Source organism: Ranitomeya variabilis, chromosome 1, assembly GCF_051348905.1.
Source record: "Ranitomeya variabilis isolate aRanVar5 chromosome 1, aRanVar5.hap1, whole genome shotgun sequence".
Classification (NCBI taxonomy): Eukaryota; Metazoa; Chordata; class Amphibia; order Anura; family Dendrobatidae; genus Ranitomeya; species Ranitomeya variabilis.
The window spans coordinates 304,345,020-304,370,362 of record NC_135232.1 but is presented as its reverse complement, the minus strand read 5'-3'; the positions used below and the strand labels follow the sequence as shown (position 1 = coordinate 304,370,362).

Sequence of the window (25,343 nt, the reverse complement as noted above, 5' to 3'; positions counted from 1 at the left end):
GTTAGCTCCGAAACGCGCGTCGGGGTCTGTGTCGGGTCACCCACGCATCCTGCCTGTGACGGTAACATCAGGTATGTGCTCGCATTGAGCTACTATACATCACTATTTTTTATGCTATGGCACTGCTCCGTGATATAATAGCATATGAAGCAATGGGCTGTACATAGGGCACATTGCCACATTCAGGCATGGTATGCGTGGTTGGTTTGACCTTCAGCATGACTGACAGAAATGCATGTTTTCCCTCATCTTGCATCGTTTTACTTACCTGTTGGCTTTTATGTGTTGTTAATAAATATTTATAAGTGTTTTGGGACCATTTGGTTGCTTGTATTTTGTGTTCGGTGGTCTTTATCTTCCTTTCCTGGGGCAGTCCTCATGTGAGCCAGTTTCTTTGTAGCGCTTGATGGTTTTTGCCACTGCACTTGGGGACACTTTCAAAGTTTTCCCAATTTTTCGGACTGACTGACCTTCTTTTCTTAAAGTAATGATGGCCACCCGTTTTTCTTTACTTAGCTGCTTTTTTTTCTTGCCATAAAACAAATTCTAACAGTCTATTCAGTAGGACTATCAGCTGTGTATCCACCAGACTTCTGCGCAACACAACTGATGGTCCCAACCCCATTTATAAGGCATGAAATCCCAATTATTAAACCTGACAGGGCACACCTGTGAAGTGAAAACCATTCCCGGTGACTACCTCTTGAATCTCATCAAGAGAATGCCAAGAGTGTGCAAACCAGTCATCAAAGCAAAAGGTGGCTACTTTGAAGAACCTAGAATATAAGGCATATTTTCAGTTTTCACTTTTTTTTTTTTCTTAAGTATATAATTCCACATGTGTTAATTCATAGTTTTGATGCCTTTAGTGTGAATGTGTACAATTTTCATAGTCATGAAAATACAGAAAAATATTTAAATGAGGCGTGTCCAAACTTTTGGTCTGTATTGCATGTATATATGTGTGTGTATGTGTGTATGTATGTATGTATGTATGTATGTATGTATGTATGTATGTATGTATATATATATATATATATATATATATATATATATATATATATATATATATATATATATATATTCACAGCAGCACATGTGCATGAATCGGCCATGTGATAACACAGACAAATATACATTTCTCAAAAAAATTTCATAAAACTTAGTTAAAGATGAAATGGAGATTCTTAGCGCATAAATTGGCCAATTCATGTGTGCCCATCAACCACGGCAAGGTGATATCCCCCTGATAGGTCCTACTCTACCATAGATGCCACTCTTGGGCCACCAGCCTACAACTCTGGACAAAACATGTCACTCTGGGCTAAACCTACAATTTATGGGCAGGTAGAGTTGATTACCGCCACCTGCAAGGTCAATGGGAGGAGTGCAAGATAAGTCTGTATAAGTGTGTATAGGTGGCGAGCATTTATATTGGTATATGGTCTCCATCCTGGTATGTGCTGCTCCCATCTTGCTCTCCCATCCTGTCATGTGCTGCTCCGTCCTGCGCCCCCATCCTGTCATATGCTGCTCCATCCTACACCCCCATCCTGTCATGTGTGTGCCCCCATCCTGTCATATGCTGCTCCATCCTACACCCCCATCCTGTCATGTGTGTGCCCCCATCCTGTCATATACTGCTCCATCCTACACCCCCATCCTGTCATGTGTGTGCCCCCATCCTGTCATGTGCTCCCATCCTGCGCCCCATCCTGTCATGTGCTCCCATCCTGCACCCCCATCCTGTCATGTGTGCACCCCCATTCTGTCATGTGCTGCTCCCATCCTGTGCCCCCATTCTATCATGTGCTGCTCCCATCCTGCTCCCCCATTCTGTTGTAATGTGCTGCACCCATTCTGCCTGTTCCTGTTTCCATTCTGCCATATGTTGCTCCCATCTTTCTCTCTCCAGCTCTACTGCCCAAGGGCGGCTGTTCTGAGTTCGGGCGGGCGGCTGTTCTGAGTTCGGGCGGGCGGCTGTTCTGAGTTCGGGCGGGCGGCTGTTCTGAGTTCGGGCGGGCGGCTGTTCTGAGTTCGGGCGGGCGGCTGTTCTGAGTTCGGGCGGGCGGCTGTTCTGAGTTCGGGCGGGCGGCTGTTCTGAGTTCGGGCGGGCGGCTGTTCTGAGTTCGGGCGGGCGGCTGTTCTGAGTTCGGGCGGGCGGCTGTTCTGAGTTCGGGCGGGCGGCTGTTCTGAGTTCGGGCGGGCGGCTGTTCTGAGTTCGGGCGGGCGGCTGTTCTGAGTTCGGGCGGGCGGCTGTTCTGAGTTCGGGCGGGCGGCTGTTCTGAGTTCGGGCGGGCTGCGACACCGGCACGCTGTGGGGGTCAGGTGCCGGAGTCGCCGCTAGCTCAGGCCCCCGACACTTGCTATATTCACCTGTCCCCCGTTCCACCGATGCGTGCTGCTCCATCCTCCACATTCTCTGGCTGTGACTGAACGCATTAAGCGCGTCATCGCGCCCTCTGAACTGAACGTCACAGGCAGAGGATGTGGAGGATGGAGCAGCGCGCATCGGTGGAACGGGACAGGTGAATATAGCATACTCACCCTCCTGGCTCGTCCCTGCTTCTCCGTTGGAGATCGCGGTGTGCGTTCAGTGCTTACGCATACCGCGACCTGGGAGCGTCACTCTGTGGGGTCCAGACTGCGCTGGCGCTTGAGCAGTCTATAAAGGCTTCGGACAGAATGAGCGTTATGTTATAGAGATGTGTGTGTATGTGTGTATATGTATTTTTCCCTTTTTTGGTGTGTGTGTGTGTATATATATATATATATATATATATATATATATATATATATATATATATATATATATATATATATATATATATATATATATATATATATATATATATATATATATATATATATATATATATATATATATACGCACACACACGTGTATATACACAAGCTTTGTTGCCTATATTAACTAATCGGAGCTCAAATTAATTAACTGTAGCAAAATAGCTGAGCTGTGATTGGTTGCTATTGGCAGCCAGATAAATCCCCAGCCAACAGGAAGCCCCTCCCCCCTGGCAGTATATATTATCTCACATACACATAATAGACAGGTCATGTGACTGACAGCTGCCATATTTCCTATATGGTACATTTGTTGCTCTTGTAGTTTGTCTACTTATTAATCAGATTTTTATTTTTGATGGATAATACCAGACTTGTGTGTGTTTTAGGGCGATTTTCATGTGTCAAGTTGTGTGTGTTGAGTTGCGTGTGGCGACATGCATGTAGCGACTTTTGTGAGATGAGTTTTGTGTGGTGACATGCGTTTAGCAACTTTTTGTTGCATGTGACTGGTTAGTGTAGCAAGTTGTGTGCAGCAAGTTTTGCGCGTAGCGAGTTTTTGTGGTGCATTTTGAGTATGTGGAAGCTTTCTGTGAGGCAACTTTTGCATGTGTTTCAACTTTTGTGCATGTGGCAATTTTTTCGCGTGTGCAAGTTTTGCGTGTAGTTTTCCATGAGGTGAGTTTTGTACGTGTGGCGAGTTTTGCATGTGGCGAATTTTGCACGTGGCGAGTTTTGTGCGGTGACTTTTGTGTTTCGACTTTTATGTGGTGAGGTTGGTGTATGTGTGGTGAAATGTGTGCGGAGGGTGGTCTACGTGTTCAAGCACGTGGTAGTGTGTGGCGCATTGTGTGTGTGTGTGTGTGTGTGTTCATATCCCCGTGTCTGGTGATTATCCCATGTCGGGGCCCCACCTTAGCAACTGTACAGTATATACTCTTTGGCGCCATCGCTCTCACTCTTTAAGTCCCCCTTGTTCACATCTGGCAGCTGTCAATTCGCCTCCAACACTTTTCCTTTCACTTTTTCCCCATTATGTAGATGGGACAAAATTGTTTGGTGAATTGGGACGCGTGGGGTTAAAATTTCGCCTCACAACATAGCCTATGATGCTCTCAGGGTCCAGACGTGTGGCTGTAGCTGCGACGGTGCAGATTCCAATCCTGGACACACACACACACACACACACACACACACACACACACACACACACACACACACACACACACACACACACACACACACACACACACACACACACACACACACACACCTACACCTACACCTACACACCTTTTTATATATTAGAGATATATGTGAGGGTTTGTTTTTTACCTGAATTAGTTGGTTTTAATTGGTGCATATTATTTTTCAACGTTGCTACTTTTCAGAAGAGATAACTTGTGTTCGTCATCTTGCAGATTGAAGTGGATGCAAATGGCAAAATTGTTGATGCCAGGTTCAAAACATTTGGCTGTGGTTCTGCAATTGCTTCCAGCTCTCTAGCTACAGAATGGGTGAAGGGCAAAACGGTAAAAATAATTGGCTTATTTTACATTTTCCTTTTGTATGGTTTAGGGCTGTCCACTCCCCTCCCTCCTTGGATAGTCACTAGGGATGAGCGAATAGCTTTGGATAACTCCTTATCTTTATAGCTGCATCGGGAACCCGGATACCTGGAGTGCTCCCGATAATCAGCTGTTCGGCGCCACAGCTGCATGTGTCACAGCTGTGTGACTGTCACACCACATGCATGGAGAGCCTGTTAGTTGGGAGCACTCCAGGTATCCGGGTTCCCGATGCAGCTATTCGGATAAGGCTTCTTTCACACTTCAGTTGTTTGGCGTCAGTCTGCTCCGACATAGTGACGGATCCGTCACAATTGTTGAGAAAACTGTTCTAACGGATCCATTTTTTTTGACGGATCCGTTACTTGGGGGTTGTCTGGGAAAAGTATCTACTTTTTGGAGCATGCGCAATTGAAAAAGCGGATTGGGGCGACGGATCCGCCGAAATGACGGTCGCGACGGATTCGGCCATTCTATGGAATGACGGACGCGACGGATCCGCCGCAAACCATCATTTCGGCGTTGACAAAAAACGTTTCAATGTCCGTCTATGTCTAGACAATGTCCGCCAAATTTCGACGGATCCGTCGCATGACGGATGGAACGGACGACCATCCGTCACAATCCGTCGCCAATGCAAGTCTATGGGAAAATAACGGATCTGCCAAAAAAAAAACGACGGATCCGTTATTTGAGGAAACTGGCGGTTTTAGACTGACGCCAAACAACTGAAGTGTGAAAGAGGCCTTAGGAGTTATTTGCTCATCCCTAATAGTCACATCTTATTAGTGAACGTAATGAAGAAAAACAAATTTGCTATAATGTTCTCGTCAGTAATATTGTATCCTTTCATAGGTTGATGAGGCAATGACCATCAAGAATACTGATATTGCCAAAGAGCTCTGCCTTCCACCAGTGAAGCTTCATTGTTCTAGTAAGTATTTTATCACCATGCCTGTGGGGGGTACTGGGTGGCAGACGAAATACTAGCTTTTTTTATCCAATATGCATTCTAATAACTTTCTCTTTTATAATGGCCAACTGGCCTAAAATGTCAAGGCTTATTTCCGTTTTATCAAATGCTGTTTTTCTGTTCTCTATTCTTCTTGATTTCAAGATCTCTTACTCATGCAGACGGGACTTAGACTATGTTCACACACACAGCATATTTGCTGCTTTTTTTTCCTGCAGCCAAAACCTGCTCTTTTGGCAGTAAAAATGCTATGTTCAAAACACGTTTTTGACGTGTGTTTTGTCACATTTTTTGCTTCATGCCGGTTTTTGCCATTACTTTCTTATATTTCCATCAATATAGCTGTATGAGTTCTTGCGGGATGAGTTGCACTTTTGACTGACACCATTGATTTTACCATATAGTGTACTGGAAAATGGGGAAAAAAAATTCCAAGTGCAATTCCAAAATTGGGGATTTTTTTTTTTAATTTACCCTGTTCACTATATGGTAAAATTGCCAATATGAATCCCCAAGTCAGTACGACTATGCAGGTATACTTTTATTTAAGTGGTGAAAAAAAAAAAAAAAAAAAAGTGAAATTTGTATGAAAAACAGATTTTTGCATTTGTCGCCATTTTCTGAGACCTGTAGTGTTTCCATTTTTCAGGATCTGGGGCTTATTTTTTTGGTCCCTGACCTGATGTATTTATTGATAACATATTGGGCTGGATGCAGTGTTTTGATTGCAATGTTATGGCAGCCACAAAAAACGTAATTCTGGCTTCGTTTTTTTTTTTTTTCTCGCTTTACGCTGTTTACCAGTTGTATTCATTTTATATTTCGATCTGACTTTTCTGAATGCAGCAATACAAAAAATGTTGTTTTTTTTTTGTTTTTTTTTTTTTTAATCTTAAATGGGGCAAAAAGGGGGAAGTTTGAACTTTTTTTTTTTTTCTTTTTTCTTGTTTACCTTATTTAATAGTCCTCTTAAGCTTCTTTCACACTTCCGTCGGTACAAGGCCGTCACAAAGCATCGGCGCGACGGACATTGTAAAAATTCAGCACAACGTGGGCAGCGGATGCAGTTTTTCAGCGCATCCACTGCCCATTCAAAAGTCCCAGGGAGAAGGGGGCAGAGTTCCGACCGCGCATGCGCGGTAGGAAATGCAGGACCCGACATACGGAAAAACGATCCCTTGAATGTTATTTCGTGACGGTCCGCCAAAACAGGACGCATCCAGTGCACGACGGACGCGACGTATGGCCGCACGACGGACGCGACGTATGGCCATACGTCGCGATCCATTGGCAATACAAGTCTATGGAAAAAAAACGCATCCTGTGGGCACATTTGCAGGATTCGTTTTTTTTCCCAAAACGACGGAAGTGTGAAAGAAGCCTTACGAGACTTGAAGCTGCCATTGTCCAATCACCTATGCTATACATAACAGTAATAGCAGAAATCATGATCACAGGAGTATGGTAATGACAGGCACAGAGGTCTAATGCAGACCCTCTGCTGTCATAACCCATCAGCCTCCTGAGATCATGTTACAGAGGCGCCAATGGGTGGCATTAATGATGTGCTTCAGGACGACATGTATTAAATCCTGCTGTCAGAGATTGACAGCGGGATTTAACTGGCTAACAGCCACTGGTGGAGCTCTGATCCATCCACGGCTGTTAAAGGCACTTGACAGCTGATTTAATCAGATATCGTGTTGAGAAAGATGTGGGCTAAGCATGTGAGCCCGCATCAAAGGCAGGGAAGACATACGATGTAAATATATGTTGTTAATAGGGTAATAAAGATAGTTTTATTGACCAAACCGTTGCAAAAAATGCAGTTTTTCTCATTGCTTTCTATGGATGGTATAAAAATGCTGCAAACCGTTTACAAAACAAGTGTGTGCATGAGATTTCTGAAATTTCATGGCTTTGCTGGTACTATAAAATGCTACATGTGAACATAGCCTCAGTTTACTTTCAGTGTCTCAAAATTAGGGAAAATGTATTAATACATGCCAGAGATTTAGTAGATTTACCCCAGTGGACCCAGAATGTCTGTTATAAGACCCTCTGTCAGCAGTCTGTTCTGTTTTGTAGAAGGGGCATAAGAAGCAACCATTTTGTGTAATGTTCATGCATTCTAATCCTAAAGAGATGCTTTCTCTTGGCGAAGGATGGTGGAGCGGTGTTCCTCCTAAACAGCTGTTTCCATGTCCAGTAAAGATTGAGAAATTATGGCTCCATATGTCAAAAATGGAACTCCCGCCTTTAATGTAGAGTAGGACAATTATCCTCCTTAAAGCGAACCTGTCAACAGGATTTTGCCAAGTAAACTACAGACACTGTCAGGTTGGCGGTGTTACACTGATTAAAATGATATCTGGAGTGAAGAAATCAGTCTTGTGTAAGCAATGTTAAAGGGCCACTGTCACCCCCCCCCCAGCCGTTATAAACTAAAAGAGCCACCTTTTGCAGCAGTAATGCTGCAGTCTAACAAGGTGGCTCTTTTAGTTTTTGATTCATTTATTACCTCAAAAAAAGCGTTTTAAAAATTGGCCACACATACCAGATATTATACCTGGAGGCGGTCTGAAGCGTCCTGTATGAATCCCCCAACTGCCGTCACTCTTCTCTTCAGGGCCGATGGTCCCCGCCCCCTGGGCGCTGTTATCTTCTGAAATCCGGCGCCTGCGCTGTGCGTGCCTGCCTGGGGCCTGCGCAGTGTTCATTGTCAGTGCGGCCACACTGTTGCTGAAGCCCCCGCCCCGCACTGTTATTCATTATGCACAGTGCGGGGCTGGGGTTCCTGGGCATGCGCACTGCGCTGTTTAGACGCTCCCCCGCCTTCCCAGGAACCCCAGCCCCGCACTGTGCATAATGAATAACAGTGCGGGGCGGGGGCTTCAGCAACAGTGTGGCCGACTGACAATGAACACTGCGCAGGCACGCACAGCGCAGGCGCCGGATTTCAGAAGATAACATCGCTCAGGGGGCGGGGACCATCGCCCCTGAAGAGTAGAGTGACGGCAGTTGGGGGATTCATACAGGACGCTTCGGACCGCCTCCTGGTATAATATCTGGTGTGTGGCCAATTTTTAAAACGCTTTTTTGAGGTAATAAATGAATCAAAAACTAAAAGAGCCACCTTGTTAGACTGCAGCATTACTGCAGGGGGGGGTGACAGTGGCCCTTTAAAAGGTTGCAGTTAATGATATGCCCGTGCTCCGTGGCCGGACTGTAGGCAGAATCTTATCTTCCTGTTCTAAGCCAGAGAAACCAAGGAAAGACAAGTCCATAGGCCGCCCCAAAACACAGAGTCTGTCTCTCTTTAACAGAAATTATAAAAATAAATTTATGTACCTCTATAGGATGTCATTCCTAAGAATGACCTGCAGGTGGTACTATCCTTCTTAACAAGCTCTTTACCCATTGCTTATAAGCACTGACCATACTCATTTTGCCAACTTTCCCATTCACCTTTTGAGGGCTTGTAACCAACAAGCATCTACTATATAATTTAAGGGTCACTTCCGTCTGTCTGTAACGGAAATCCCAAGTCGCTGATTAGTCGTGGCTGTATTGCCGCGACCAATCAGCGACGGGCACAGTCCGGCGGCAAAATGGCCGCTCCATACTCCCCTCCAGTCAGCGCTCACACAGGGTTAATGGCAGCGTTAACGGACCACGTTATGCCGCGGTGTAACGCACTCCGTTAACGCTGCCATTAACCCTGTATCGGACCACATTATGCCGCGGTGTAACGCACTCCGTTAACGCTGCTATTAACCCTGTGTGACCAACTTTTTACTATTGATGCTGCCTATGCGGCATCAATAGTAAAAAGATCTAATGTTAATAATAATAATAAAAAAATAGTTATATATTCACCGTCCGTCGGCCCCTCGCGACGCTGCGGTGACCGCTCCATGCATTGCGATCTCGCGAGATGATGACGTAACGGTCTCACGAGACCGCTACGTCATAATCTCTCGAGACCGCAATGCACTCTTGGGACCAGAGCGCGCGAGGAGCGTCGGTAACCGCTTCGCCTGGATCTGGGGGCCAACGGAAGGTGAGTATATAACTATTTTTTATTTTAGTTCTTTTTTTTTTTTAACAGGGATATGATGCCCACATTGCTATATACTACGTGGGCTGTGCAATGTACTACGTGGGCTGTGCAATGTACTACTTTGGCTGTGCAATATCCCCTTCATGACCTTGGGATTTTCCATTTTTCCGTGCTCGTTTTCCGCTCCCCTCCTTCCCAGAGCTTTTTTTTTTTCCGTCAATTTGGCCATGTGAGGGCTTATTTTTTGCGAAACAAGTTGTACTTTTGAACGACCTCATTGGTTTTAGCATGTCGTGTACTAGAAAACGGGAAAAAAATTCCAAGTGCGGTGAAATTGCTAAAAAAGTGCAGTCCCACACTTGTTTTTGTTTGGCTTTTTTGCTAGGTTCACTAAATGCTAAAACTGACCTGCCATTATGATTCTCCAGGTCAGTACGAGTTCATAGACACCTAACATGACTAGGTTATTTTTTATCTAAATGGTGAAAAAAAATTCCAAACTTTGCTAAAAAAAAATAAAAAATTGCGCCATTTTCCGATACTCGTAGCATCTCCATTTTTCATGATCTTGGGTCGGTGGAGAGCTTATTTTTTGCATGCCGAGCTGGTGTTTTTAATGATACCATTTCGGTGCAGATACGTTCTTTTTATCGCCAGTTATTGCATTTTAATGCCATGTCGTGGCGACCAAAAAATAATAATTCTGGCGTTTCGAATTTTTTTCTCGCTACGCCTTTTAGCGATTAGGTTAATGCTTTTTTTTTTTTTATTGATCGGGCGATTCTGAACGCGGCGATACTAAATATGTGTAGGTTTGATTTTTTTTTTTTTTTTAAATCTATTTTGAATGGGGCGAAAGGGGGGTGATATGAACATATATATATATATATATATATATATATATATATATATATATATATATATATATATATATATATATATATATATATATATATATATATATATATATAATCTCATATTTTATTTGTTTATTTATTTTTTTTCACATTTGCCATGCTTCAATAGCCTCCATAGGAGGCTAGAAGCTGGCACAACGCGATCGGCTCTGCTACATAGCAGCGATCATCAGATCTCTGCTACATAGCAGCGATCATCAGATCGCTGCTATGCAGCAGAAATGCAGGTGTGCTATGAGCGCCAACCACAGGGTGGCGCTCACAGCTACCGGCGATCAGTAACCATAGAGGTCTCAAGGACCTCTATGGTTACTCTGCAGAAGCATCGCCGACCCCCGATCATGTGACGGGGGTCGGCGATGCGCTCATGCCCTGCCGGAAGCGCCGGTTAAATGCCGCTGTCTGCGTTTGACAGCGGCATTTAACTAGTTAATAGCGGCGGGTGAATCGCGATTTCACCCGCCGCTATTGAGGGCACATGTCAGCTGTTCAAAACAGACATGTGCCCTGCATTTGATGCGGGCTCACCGCCGGAGCCCTGCATCAAAGAGGGGGATCTGACCTCAGACGTACTATCCCATCCAAGGTCAGAAAGGGGATGTACTACGTGGGCTGTGCTATATACTACGTGGGTTGTGCAATATACTACGTGGGCTGTGCAATATACTACGTGGGCTGTGCAATATACTACGTGGGCTGTGCAATATACTACGTGGCCGGCTGCGAACAATCAGCGACAGGCGCAGTCCTGTGTATTAAATGTATTATTCTAAAATCTTCATAAATAAACTACATACATATTCTAGAATACCCGATGCGTTAGAATCGGGCTACCATCTAGTTTTCTATAAGTGAGAGCCGCCATTTCACTCTTACCTTTTCTCATCTGGCAGAAATGTCCTTCTGGTACCCTAAGTAAGCTGTAGTATCTTTGTATCATCCACCAACGATCACGACCAGCGATGCGACCTGGCCGTGATTGTTGGTAAGTCGTTGTGTGGTCGCTGGGGAGCTGTCACACAGACAGCTCTCTCCAGCGACCAACGATCAGGGGACCGACTTCTGCATCGTTGAAACTGTCTTCAACGATGCCGAAGTCCCCCTGCAGCACCCGGGTAACCAGGGTAAACATCGGGTTACTAAGTGCAGGGCCGCGCTTAGTAACCCGATATTTACCCTGGTTACCATTGTAAAAGTAAAAAAAAAAACCCACTACATACTCACATTCTGATGGCGCGCTGCTGCCGAGAGCTTCCCTGCACTGAATGTGTCAGCACCGGCAGTAACAGCGGTGACGTCACAGAATGTAAGTATGTAGTGTTTTTTTTTTTTTTTACTTTTACAATGGTAACCAGGGTAAATATCGGGTTACTAAGCGCGGCCCTGCGCTTAGTAACCCGATATTTACCCTGTTACAAGTGAACACATCGCTGGATCGGCGTCACACACGCCGATCCAGCGATGACAGCGGGTCATCAGCGACGAAATAAAGTTCTGGACTTCTAGCTCTGACCAGCGATATCACAGCGGGATCCTTATCGCTGCTGCGTGTTAAACACAACGAGATCACTATCCAGGACGCTGCAACGTCACGGATCGCTGTCGTTCTCGTTGTAAAGTTGCTGAGTGTGAAGGTACCTTTACTTCCTCTCCCATGAACAATAAGTGAGCTGACAAGTGTATTGGAAGCTGGAAAAAAACACAGAGAGAGAGAGAGAGATGTCTATCTTAATGTCACATCCATGCTCATCAGGCATAACATCAAAAAACCATTGACTAAGGGTAACCTTTATTATATTATGGCAATGGCATTTGTCATTCTCAAAGGGTGGGATACATTGGGTCCTAAGTGAACAGTCGTCTATTTAAATGTATTGTGTCGGAAGCAGGAAAAATAGGCGAAGTAGGGGATAAAGGTATCAGAGATGGACCACATTGTGATGCAGAGCTGTGATCTGTGACTGCAGTTTGGCTACAGAGTCTACTGTTCTCCGTCCTGTATCTCTGCCTCTTCTCATTAGATTGTGTATAAAGCATAAGGCTGTGATGTGCCTGGAGGTCAGTACATGGGGAACGGATTTCTACTACCTTAAGGGCATGTGCACACACTAAGTACTTGCTGCAGACATTTCTCCATCAAAAACATGTCTCTTGGCAGGAAAAAAACGCTGCATTTTTGACAATTTTTTTAATATTTTTTCCATTTGAATGGGTGGAAAATGTTGCTAAACTTCATAGGAAAAAAACGAGCAGCATGTTCTTGAGATTTCAGAAATCTTTGATTTCGTTGGTACAATGAAACTTGTTTTTTTCACGGCAGAGACTCGCAGAAGAAACACGCTGTAGGAAAAAAAAAAACGTGTGAAGAATCTCTAAGTATATAATAAGTATGAAGCATCAGTTACTAAATCGCGTCTGAGAAGGACCAACCTTATGTAATTTTGAGTCTAATAAGGCTTAGTAAACGGGTAGGGTGGTAGCTTCACACAGTTTTAAATGGAAAATATGGCACAAAGTCACATGTATTTCAGTGTTTTTTGCTAGTCTCTTTGGACTTTATTTATTTATTTTTTTATGTACATTTTTCCTAGAGTCCTTCACCCCCAGATGATTTTCCGTGTTTTAGTTTTACTCCCCTTCTTGTAAGAGCCATAACTTATTTTATTTTTCTGCCCACACTGGGTAAATCTGACATGGGGAAGGACTTTGGGGATCCTAGATGATAAACTTACCTGGAGCGGGCAGCGGCTGCCAAGGCAAAAAGGATCATGGGGTGCATTAAGAGGTCTGGATACACATGACTCTGGAAAGGTTGACTTTTCAACCCAACACACCTACCCTTTCTCCCGGCATTCCCTCCCCCTGTCTCAGAATAAAGGACAAGCCACAACAATTAGTCTTTGGATAAGGATGGCCACAGCAGACAATTTTTATTAATAATTAAAGACACTTGGTGGGGCCCTCGAAGCTACCACGGTCCTGGTCTGGTGATTGTTTAGTTGCCATTGCCCCTTCCCGCCTCATTTTTTCCAGACTCGGAAGCACCATGAATTGAGGGAAGAGGTTAACTCCACACTGTTAATACATGCCAGAGATTTAGTAGATTTACCCCAGTGGACCCAGAATGTCTGTTATAAGACCCTCTGTCAGCAGTCTGTTCTGTTTTGTAGAAGGGGCATAAGAAGCAACCATTTTGTGTAATGTTCATGCATTCTAATCCTAAAGAGATGCTTTCTCTTGGCGAAGGATGGTGGAGCGGTGTTCCTCCTAAACAGCTGTTACCATGTCCAGTAAAGATTGAGAAATTATGGCTCCATATGTCAAAAATGGAACTCCCGCCTTTAATGTAGAGTAGGACAATTATCCTCCTTAAAGCGAACCTGTCAACAGGATTTTGCCAAGTAAACTACAGACACTGTCAGGTTGGCGGTGTTACACTGATTAAAATGATATCTGGGGTGAAGAAATCAGTCTTGTGTAAGCAATGTTAAAAGGTTGCAGTTAATGATATGCCCGTGCTCCGTGGCCGGACTGTAGGCAGAATCTTATCTTCCTGTTCTAAGCCAGAGAAACCAAGGAAAGACAAGTCCATAGGCCGCCCCAAAACACAGAGAGTCTGTCTCTCTTTAACAGAAATTATAAAAATAAATTTATGTACCTCTATAGGATGTCATTCCTAAGAATGACCTGCAGGTGGTACTATCCTTCTTAACAAGCTCTTTACCCATTGCTTATAAGCACTGACCATACTCATTTTGCCAACTTTCCCATTCACCTTTTGAGGGCTTGTAACCAACAAGCATCTACTATATAATTTAAGGGTCACTTCCGTCTGTCTGTAACGGAAATCCCAAGTCGCTGATTAGTCGTGGCTGTATTGCCGCGACCAATCAGCGACGGGCACAGTCCGGCGGCAAAATGGCCGCTCCATACTCCCCTCCAGTCAGCGCTCACACAGGGTTAATGGCAGCGTTAACGGACCACGTTATGCCGCGGTGTAACGCACTCCGTTAACGCTGCTAATAACCCTGTGTGACCAACTTTTTACTATTGATGATGCCAATGCAGCATCAATAGTAAAAAGATCTGATGTTAAAAATAATAAAAAAAAGTTTAAAACCTGCTCTTCTCACCTTCTGTCGTCCGCCGATGCCCGCGCGGCTGCCGCCAGCTTCCGTTCCCAGTGATGCATTGCGAAATTACCCAGAAGACTTAGCGGTCTCGTGAGACCGCTAAGTCATCTGGGTAATTTCGCAATGCATCTCTGGGAACGGAAGCTGGCGGCAGCCGCGCGCATCGGGACAGCTTCGCTGGACGCCGGAGGATGAGTATATAACTATTTTTTATTTTAATTCTTTTTTTTTTTTTTAACAGGGATATGGTGCCCACACTGCTGTAGGCTGCGTGGGCAGTGTTGTAGGCTGCGTGGGCAGTGTTGTAGGCTGCGTGGGCAGTGTTGTAGGCACATATTCTAGAATACCCCATGCATTAGAATCGGGCCACCATCTAGTAAGTATATAAGGGGACAAAAGAAATCTCTCCGAGGATCTGTTTATACCAAGGAAGGTGACGGTCACAAGGGGGCATTCTCTGCATCTGGAGGAGAGAAGTTTTTTCCACCAGCATAGAAGAGGATTCTTTACTGTTAGGGCAGTGAGAATCTGGAATTGCTTGCCTGAGGAGGTGGTGATGGCGAACTCAGTCGAGGGGTTCAGGAGAGGCCTGGATGTCTTCCTGGAGCGTAACAGTATTCTATCTTAGAGTTATCAAATTCTTTAGAAGGACCTAGATCTGGGGATTTATTCTGACGGGATATAGGCTGAACTGGATGGACAAATGTCTTTTTTCAGCCTTACGATGTTACACAGCCGTATAAAGGCTTGTGTTTTGCGGGACAAATTGTACTTTTGAATTACCTAATTTTATAATTTGATGCACTGGAAAGCGGGGGAAAAATTACAAGTTACAAGTTGTTTTTTGGGTTTTTTATTTACCATGTTCACTGTATGGTAATACGGACCTGACAATATGATTCTCCAGGTAAGTACAAATATGCACACACCAAATATGTATAGGTTATTATTATTATTATTATTATTAATATTATTTGAATAGTGAAGAAAAAAAATCAGAAATTTGTGTTAAAAAAATTACGTTTTGTTTTTCCAGAATATGGGGCGGTGTGAGGTCTCACTTTTTTGCTCACTGCGCTGACATTTTTTCTAATACCTTTTTGGGTAGATATGACTTTTTGATCTCCTCTTATTGAGTTCTATTGCAATGTAGCGGTGGCCAAAAAAAAACGTAAGGCTAGGTTCAAACTGCGTTAACAGCAGCCCGTTCAACACATACGCTAACGGGCTGCTGTTAACGCAAGTGCCGACTTGTCACATCGCTAGCGCAGATAGAGCATCTGCTAGCTCTATCTGCGCTAGCAGTGACGGACACGGAAACGCTGCAGTCTCGGGGTCCGTCACTCAATGATGGCACATGGCTAGCGCACGCCCATTGTGGGCGTGCGCTAGTGATGCGTTCGACATTGGAGTCAATGGCGGCGTTAACAGGCTACGTTACACCGCGTTATGCCGCTGTGTAACGTAGTCCGTTTAACGGACGCCACTAACGTAATGTGAACCCAGCCTAAGTAGCAGTCGGATTTTCAATTTCTTTAGTCCCCCCCCCCCCCCCCCCCCCCCCCCGCACCTCCCCCATCATATTTTAAAACCTTTTTAACTTTGGACTGTTTAACCCCTTCCCGACATTTGACGTACTATCCCGTCGAGGTGGGGTGGGCCCGTATGACCGCCGACGGGATAGTACGTCATAGCCGATCGGCCGCGCTCACGGGGGGAGCGCGGCCGATCGCGGCCGGGTGTCGGCTGCATATCGCAGCTGACATCCGGCACTATGTGCCAGGAGCGGTCACGGACCGCCCCCGGCACATTAACCCCCGGCACACCGCGATCAAACATGATCGCGATGTGCCGGCGGTGCAGGGAAGCATCGCGCAGGGAGGGGGCTCCCTGCGGGCTTCCCTGAGCCCCCCGCAGCAACGCGATGTGATCGCGTTGCTGAGAGGGTCTTACCTCCCTCCCTGCCTGCTCCAGACCCGGATCCAAGATGGCCGCGGATCCGGGTCCTGCAGGGAGGGAGGTGGCTTCACAGACGCCTGCTCAGAGCAGGCACTGTGAAGCAGCCTGCACTTCTCGCAGATCGGTGATCTGTCAGAGTGCTATGCAAACTGACAGATCACCGATCTGTATTGTCCCCCCCTGGGGCAAAGTAAAAAAGTTAAAAAAAAAATTTCCAAATGTGTAAAAAAAAAAAAAAAAAAAAAAAAAAAAAAAAAAAAATATTCCAAAATAATGAAAAAAAAAAAAATATATTATTCCCATAAATACATTTCTTTATCTAAATAAAAAAAACAAAACAATAAAAGTACACATATTTAGTATCGCCACGTCCGTAACGACCCAACCTATAAAACTGCCACACTAGTTAACCCCTTCAGTAAACACCGTAAGAAAAAAAAAAAAAAAACGAGGCAAAAAACAACGCTTTATTATCATACCGCCGAACAAAAAGTGGAATAACACGCGATCAAAAAGACTGATATAAATATCCATGGTACCGCTGAAAACGTCATCTTGTCCCGCAAAAAACAAGCCGCCATACAGCATCATCAGCAAAAAAATAAAAAAGTTATAGTCCTGAGAATAAAGCGATACCAAAATAATTATTTTTTCTATAAAATAGTTTTTATCGTATAAAAGCGCCAAAACATAAAAAAAATGATATAAATGAGATATCGCTGTAATCGTACTGACCCGACGAATAAAACTGCTTTATCAATTTTACCAAACCCGGAACGGTATAAACGCCTCTCCCAAAAGAAATTCATGAATAGCAGGTTTTTGGTCATTCTGCCTCACAAAAATCGGAATAAAAAGCGATCAAAAACGGTCACGTGTCCGAAAATGTTACCAATAAAAACGTCAACTCGTCCCGCAAAAAACAAGACCTCACATGACTCTGTGGAGCAAATGTGGAAAAATTATAGGTCTCAAAATGTGGAGACGCAAAAACTTTTTTGCTATAAAAAGCGTCGCTGGTTTCACACTTCCGTTTTTGTCTGCAGCGTTTTTTGCACAAAAAAACGCATGCGTTTTTTCCCTATATTTAACATTGAAAACGCATGCGGTTTTTTTGTACGCGTTTGGTCGCGTTTTCAAACGCATGCGGTTTTTTTCTGCATGCGTTCATTTTCAGAAATACAACCTTCAGTATTTTCTTGCGTTTTTAAGCACATGCGTTTGTTTGCGTTAAAAACGCATGCATTTTTATCGAAAAAAACAGAAAACACACTGAAAAGCCACCCACCACCATCAAGGTGATAAAGGGATCCAAACCCTAACCCTAACTCTACCCCTAACCTCACCCCTAACCGTTTAATGAACATTTTCTGACAGTAATAGTGCCACGTATTTCAGTGCCACGTATTTCAGTGCCACGTATTTCAGTGCCACGTATTTCAGTGCCACGTATTTCAGTGCCACGTATTTCAGTGCCACGTATCACGTATTTCAGTGCCACGTGTTTCAGTGCCACGTATTTCAGTGCCACGTATCACGTATTTCAGTGCCACATATTTTAGTACCACGTATTTCAGTTGCACGTATTTCAGTGCCACGTATTTCAGTGCCACGTATCACGTATTTCAGTGACACGTGTTTCAGTGCCACGTATTTAAGTGCCACGTATCACATATTTCAGTGCCACGTATTTCAGTGCCACGTATTTCAGTGCCACGTATTTCAGTGCCACGTATTTCAGTGCCACGTATTTCAGTGCCACGTATTTAAGTGCCACATATCACATATTTCAGTGCCACTTATTTAAGTGCCACGTATTTCAGTGCCACGTATTTCAGTGCCACGTATTTCAGTCACGGTTAGGGGTAGGGGTAGGGTTAGGGTTAGGGCTAGGGTTGGAGGTAAAGTTAGGGTTGGGGCTAAAGTTAGGGTTGGGGCTAAAGTTAGGGTTAGGGTTTGGATTACATTTACGTTTGGATTAGGGTTGGGATTAGAATTATGGGTGTGTCAGGGCTAGGGGTGTGGTTAGGGTTACCGTTGGGATTAGGGTTAGGGGTGTGTTTGGGTTAGGGTTTCAGGTAGAATTGGGGGGTTTCCACTGTCCAGGCACATCAGGGGCTCTCCAAGCGCGACATGGCGTCCAATCTCAATTCCAGCCAATTCTGCGTTGAAAAAGTAAAACAGTGCTCCTTCCCTTCCGAGCTCTCCCGTGCGCCCAAAAAGGGGTTTACCCCAACATATGTGTTATCAGCGTACTCGGGACAAATTGAACAACAACTTCTGGGGTCCAAGTTCTCTTGTTATCCTTAGGAAAATAAAAATTTGGGGGGCTAAAAATCATTTTTGTGGGAAAAAAAAGATGTTTTATTTTCACGGCTCTGCATTATAAACTGTAGTGAAACACTTGGGGGTTCAAAGTTCTCACAACACATCTAGATAAGTTCCTTGGGAGGTCTAGTTTCCAATATGGGGTCACTTGTGGGGGGTTTGTACTGTTTGGGTACATCAGGGGCTCTGCAAATGCAACGTGACGCCTGCAGACCAATCCATTTAAGGCTGCATTCCAAATGGCGCTCCTTCCCTTCTGAGCTCTGTCATGCGCCCAAACAGTGGTTCCCCCCGACATATGGGGTATCAGCGTACTCAGGACAAATTGGAAAACAAATTTTGGGGTCCAATTTATTCTGTTACCCTTGTAAAAATACAAAGCTGGGGGCTAAAAAATCATTTTTGAGAAAAAAAAAAAAAATTATTTTCACGGCTCTGCGTTATAATCTGTAGTGAAACACTTGGGGGTTCAAAGCTCTCAAAACACATCTAGATAAGTTCCTTAGGGGGTCTACTTTCCAAAATGGTGTCACTTGTAGGGAGTTTCAATGTTTAGGCACATCAGGGGCTCTCCAAACGCAACATGGCGTCCCATCTCAATTCCAGTCAATTTTGCATTGAAAAGTCAAATGGCGCTCCTTCCCTTCCAAGCTCTGCCATGCGCCCAAACAATGGTTTACACCCACATATGGGGTATCAGCGTACTCAGGACAAATTGCACAACATTTTTTGGGGTCCAATTTCTTCTCTTACCCTTGGGAAAATAAAAAATTGGGGGCGAAAAGATCATTTTTGTGAAAAAATATGATTTTTTATTTTTACGGCTCTGCATTATAAACTTCTGTGAAGCACTTGGTGGGTCAAAGTGCTCACCACACATCTAGATAAGTTCCTTAGGGGGTCTACTTTCCAAAATGGTGTCACTTGTAGGGAGTTTCAATGTTTAGGCACATCAGGGGCTCTCCAAACGCAACATGGCGTCCCATCTCAATTCCAGTCAATTTTGCATTGAAAAGTCAAATGGCACTCCTTCCCTTCCAAGCTCTGCCATGCGCCTAAACAATGGTTTACACCCACATATGGGGTATCATCGTACTCAGGACAAATTGTACAACAACTTTGGGGGTCCATTTTCTCCTGTTACCCTTGGTAAAATAAAACAAATTGGAGCTGAAATAAATTTTGTGTGAAAAAAAGTTAAATGTTCATTTTTATTTAAACATTCCAAAAATTCCTGTGAAACACCTGAAGGGTTAATAAACTTCTTGAATGTGGTTTTGAGCACCTTGAGGGGTGCAGTTTTTAGAATGGTGTCACACTTGAGTATTTTCTATCATATAGACCCCTCAAAATGACTTCAAATGAGATGTGGTCCCTAAAAAAAAATGGTGGTGTAAAAATGAGAAATTGCTGGTCAACTTTTAACCCTTATAACTCCGTCACAAAAAAAAATTTTGGTTCCAAAATTGTACTGATGTAAAGTAGACATGTGGGAAATGTTACTTATTAAGTATTTTGCGTGACATATGTCTGTGATTTAAGGGCACAAAAATTCAAAGTTGGAAAATTGCAAAATTTTCAAAATTTTCGCCAAATTTCCATTTTTTTCACAAATAAACGCAAGTTATATCGAATAAATTTTACCTTTAACATGAAGTACAATATGTCACGAGAAAACAATGTCAGAATCGCCAAGATCCGTCAAAGCGTTCCAGAGTTATAGCCTCATAAAGGGACAGTGGTCAGAATTGTAAAAATTGGCCCGGTCATTAACGTGCAAACCACCCTTGGGGGTGAAGGGGTTAAACAAACCTGAGCTAAAAAAAATGAAGTAAAAAGCAATAGTTCATATAAATAACAAGGTACTTAGTAAACCGTTTATTAAAAAAAAATATATATAGTGTGCAAGCCATCTCTTCAGCATCAAGGTGTAACAGTTGGATACAGCTTGGCGCCAGAGGTTAGGGGCCATCTCACTTGGGTTCACCTTGGTTCTTGGGATGACTTTTTACGCTTTTTTGATTAAAAGCTGTGGTTACTAAGTGCACTGCTATTTATATTTCTTTTTACTATAGCAGGGTATATATGCATATTAATTTTGGATTTTGTCTGTTTAATGGCCAGTGTGAACTTTCTCCTACACGTTGCATGTATACCAACTTGTACTCCAGTTCATCTTTCAGTTTTGTTTTTACAGTATTTAATAGTACCCTTGGAATTCGAAGCTACCGTGATTGCTTGCACTATACATAGCAGTGCATTAGCACTGCTACGTATAATTAAAATCATGATCTCCTATGCACGCCAGCTACAGGCTGGCCTTCATAGGAGAATCATCATGACAAGCACAGAGGTCTTCAGCAGACCTCCGGCTGTCATGTCAACCCATTGGTGCCACATGATCACGTCATAGAATGATGCATTCTCTGCCAGCGCTCGACAGAGATTAACAGAAGCATTTACAGGTTAAAACCCGTGAGCGAAGTTTTGATACACCTGCACCTGTTAAAGACATATGATGGCTGATTAAATCAGCCATTATCTGCCAGGAAAGATGCAAGCCTACATCAAAGGTTCTGAAGGGATTAAGGGGAAAAAGTCCACTCTTGGATCAGATTATGCTGCATCTGGGGACGCCGTATTGCATGGTATGCAGAATTTTCACTGTGCTTCATAGCAACAGTTGGTTTCTGTGATTTAATCTTTAGATGGAATCTTGTCACTAGGATCAATCCTCCTAAGCCGTGTGGGCATGTATGTCATGGGAAGCTGAATAAAATGATACCTTGATATCTACCATCCAATGTGTTTATTACAGAGAAATCCATGTTTTTAATGTATGTAAATGAGCTGTCTATGGTCCGGACACTGATCTGCATAAGATTCTGCCTCCAAGGCTTATTATGCATGAAGGGGGGAGTTATCAAAGTATCTTTATATTCAGATTCCTATTTACCTGCATGCCCATATAGACATCAGTGAGCTTGGTTTGATAGTTTGTAATTACCGTATATACTCGAGTATAAGCTGAGATTTTCATCCCATTTTTTTTTTTTTTTAGGCTAAAAGTGCCCCTCTCGGCTTATACTCAAGTCATTGTCCCAGGGGGTCGACGGGGGAGCGGCAGGAGTGGCGGCTGTCACATCATTCTCACCTACTCCCGGCGCGGTCTCTGCACGTCCCTGCTTCTCCGATGGTCTCCGGTTCTTGCAGCTCTTCTGTGTTCAGCGGTCACGTGGTACCGCTCGTTGAAGTATTGAATATGGACGCGACTCCACTCCCGTTGGCGTGGAGCGCATATTCATTACTTTAATGAGCGGTACCACGTGACCGCTGAACACAGGAACAAGCTACCGGCGTGCGCCTAAGACCATAGGAGAAGCAGGAACATACAGAGAGACCGCGCCAGGAGTGGGTGAGTGTGACGGGGAGGGTGAGCCATGTCCCTGTTCATTCACCTGTCCCCGTTCCACCGCTGGGCTGTGTCCTCTGGCTGTGACGTTTAGGTCAGAGGGTGCGATGACTTGGTTAGTGCGTGCCGTCTGCCTGAACAGTCACTGCAGAGACCCGGAAGACACAGCGGTGCGTGGCAGTGGAACGGGGACAGGTGAATATCGCAGAACAAGCTGGCTGATGGATTCTCAGTTAACTCAGTAGCCAGAAAAGTGCAGGAAACAGAACCTCTAACTGTAAAATAATACAAAATGTTTAATGACACTGTAACAAAAATTACTAGCAACATTCACACATTTGGTAAAAAAAAACCCACAAGTGTTGGACCAGTGGTCCTCTGTGTTTAGATGTATCACTTTTTTTTTTTTTTTTCTCCAGTGCTAGCGGAAGATGCAATCAGAGCTGCCTTGGCGGACTACAGACTGAAGCAAGACAAGGAGGAGGCAGCAGCCAGCGGCTAGTCTATCCGGTCACCCATCTTGACACTTTGTAATGCCGTTCTCTTAGGATATAGGGCATGCCTTTTACCATTAGAACAGCAGACTTGATAATGCGCACAATAATACAGCAGCTTGTCCAACTGTGTGAATGTTCTCTCTGTAACTGTGATTTCTGTCCGTTTGCAAAGCATACTCTTAGAATAAGTCTTGAGTATTGGTCTTGATTGTGACCTGAGTGTACTGATTCTGTTCAAAAACAGTAGTATACAATGTGTGTGTAAAAACGCTGCAACTACTTGTGAATATGCATCTTAAGGGCTCATTTCCACTTGCAAGAGAAAAAACGGTCCGTAATCTGGACCGAAAAAACGGATGCAGAGTATGCGATTGTCATGCGTTTGTCATGCGAGTGCAATGCGATTTTTAATCGCACCATCCGTATGAGATCCGTATGCAATCCGTTTTTTTTCTCTGCAACTATTTTTATACAGTCATTTACAGGACCATTTACAGTGTTCTATGCCACAGAATGGTAAGGTATCCGTATAAAACGGATGGAATACGGATGGTCCGTATTCCATGCGTTTTTTTTTCTCGCACCCATTGACTTGCATTGGCGAGTCTCGTCCGAGACTCGCAGCATGCTGCGATTTTTTTCTCAGTCCGATTTTGGCTGAGAAAAAAAACGCAAATGAAAAGACACCTATTGAATAACATTGGTCCGAGTGCAATCCGATTTTTTATCGGATTGCACTCGTCCGTTTTCCTCGCAAGTGGACAGGTCCTCCACCTCCTCCCTTACTTTTTGGTATGTAGTTTTTTTTTAATGTTACAAATAGTCACATTAAACCAGTATTAATATTTTATGTTCTCATGTGCTGCACACTCTATGGATGTGGAGTACATGAGAACTTAATATCTCTGTGTAAGAAGCTAAGTTCTATGTACGTAACATGTACATTAGAATAACATGGGAGCGAAAACTACGGAAAGTGATTAAACTCTAGAGAGTTAGTTGTAGACCTATATATACCAAAAAGAGCCTGCGATGGACTAGGCTCACAAATGATAGCTTACTGCAGACCTTAAAGGAAGGCACAAAGCTGATTTGGATTACTTTTTTTCGTGGATAATTGGAGATAATTGAAAGCACATTAACATTGCCATGTGATTTTCTACACAAGATTTGCTTTCATCTGAAATACATCTTCCTTTCTTACTTTAGATGTCACAAGTGTTGTGGTCTGAGATTGTGTGAGGTTTGTTTTTCTTTTTCTTCATTATTATTTTCGGAGACAGATGTGGACTCTAAAGAAGCTGTTGATCCAAAGTGAAAACTGAAATATATATAATTTTTTTTCTTGCAGACGAAAAGGGGCTTCGTAGTTTTATATGTAGTGTATAGTATAAGCAAGGAAAATTGATCACCTGCTTTTCCTTACTGTATATATTTCATATTAAAAAAAAAATGTAAAATCAATTTTTAGTTTTGAAATTCTTTTAGCCGCTATGGAGGCTTCTATGAAGATGTGAACACAGCCGAACACATTCTTTACTACATGGGTTCATGACAATTCTTTAGTGGTTTTAAGCACAAATTTTACATATGGGAGGGAGGGACAAAATGATCTACATATCTTCACTAGTGATGAGCGAGTATACTCGTTGCTCGGGTTTTCCCAGAGCACGCTCGGGTGATCTCCGAGTATTTGTTAGTGCTCAGAGATTGTTTTCGTCACTGCAGCTGCATGATTTACAGCTGCTAGACAGGCTGAATACCTGTGAGGAATGCCTGTTTGTTAGGGAATTCCCACATGTATTCAGTCTGTCCAGCAGCTGTAAATCATGCAGCTGATTAGACTAAAACTAAATCTTTGAGTACTATCAAATACTCGGAGATCACCCGAGTGTGCTCTGGGAGACCCGATCAACAATGCTATTCGCTCATCACTAATCTTCACCCATGGTCTTCAAGTTATCAATATCAAATTAATCACAAATGGAGTGCCCTGTATATTAAACCCAACTATGTTATGGGATGTGTGTACCTTTTAGATAAATAATAAATCACTGTATTGGTGACCACAATTCAATACTGATCAAGTTTTCAATATCCTAGTATTTGTAAGTTTAGTAGCACAAGTAAATAATTGTGTAAACATTCTATTCATTTTGTGTTTTCCAAACATCTCCATATCAGGAGCGCAAGAAGAAATTGAAGATGAGGCTAAAATCTCTCTGCCCATCTCCATTGTCATGTTGGCTATGGTTAGGAGGTTCTTCTCCCTACAATGTCACAGCCTGTGCTGTGGAGCAGTTCTCTTACCCCAATACTAATGTTCCTGGTCTGTTCATGGACAGGCTCTGCAGATATCCAATGTGCTACTACTGGGGAGAAGGGTCCTGTCAGTATTGAGCCTTTTGCTGCCCATTGCTTGTTCCTTAGTCTACTGGATCCTTCAGATCGCATGATGAGAAGTTGGCATTTTGTGGTACATGATCACACAGCATATAATATTGTCATATTTGAAAATTCAAAACAAACTTGGCACTCAGAAAATGTTTTGATCTGAGATGAAAGTTCCTTTTATTATGCATCCATTACTATGTGTTTTCGATCCTGGTAAGGACCTTCGTCTGAACCTCAGTAGTCAAAGGTGCTCAGAGGTGGAAGAGAAAGGGAATTTAGGGATTCCTAAGGAGA

General features: G+C 43.5%; 1 protein-coding gene across 1 annotated transcript in view; it reads left to right on the top strand.

The window, feature by feature from the left end:
• Nucleotides 1–24,119, top strand: part of ISCU (iron-sulfur cluster assembly enzyme) — a 32,886-nt gene extending 8,767 nt beyond the window's left edge. Inside the window, exons 3-5 of the mRNA XM_077296243.1 lie at nt 4,227–4,337; nt 5,229–5,307; nt 22,578–24,119. Of these exons, the coding sequence (XP_077152358.1) occupies nt 4,227–4,337; nt 5,229–5,307; nt 22,578–22,660 (273 nt within the window). The 3' untranslated portion in view covers nt 22,661–24,119. The remainder of the gene's footprint in view (nt 1–4,226; nt 4,338–5,228; nt 5,308–22,577) is intronic.
• The last annotated feature ends 1,224 nt before the right edge of the window (nt 24,120–25,343 follow it).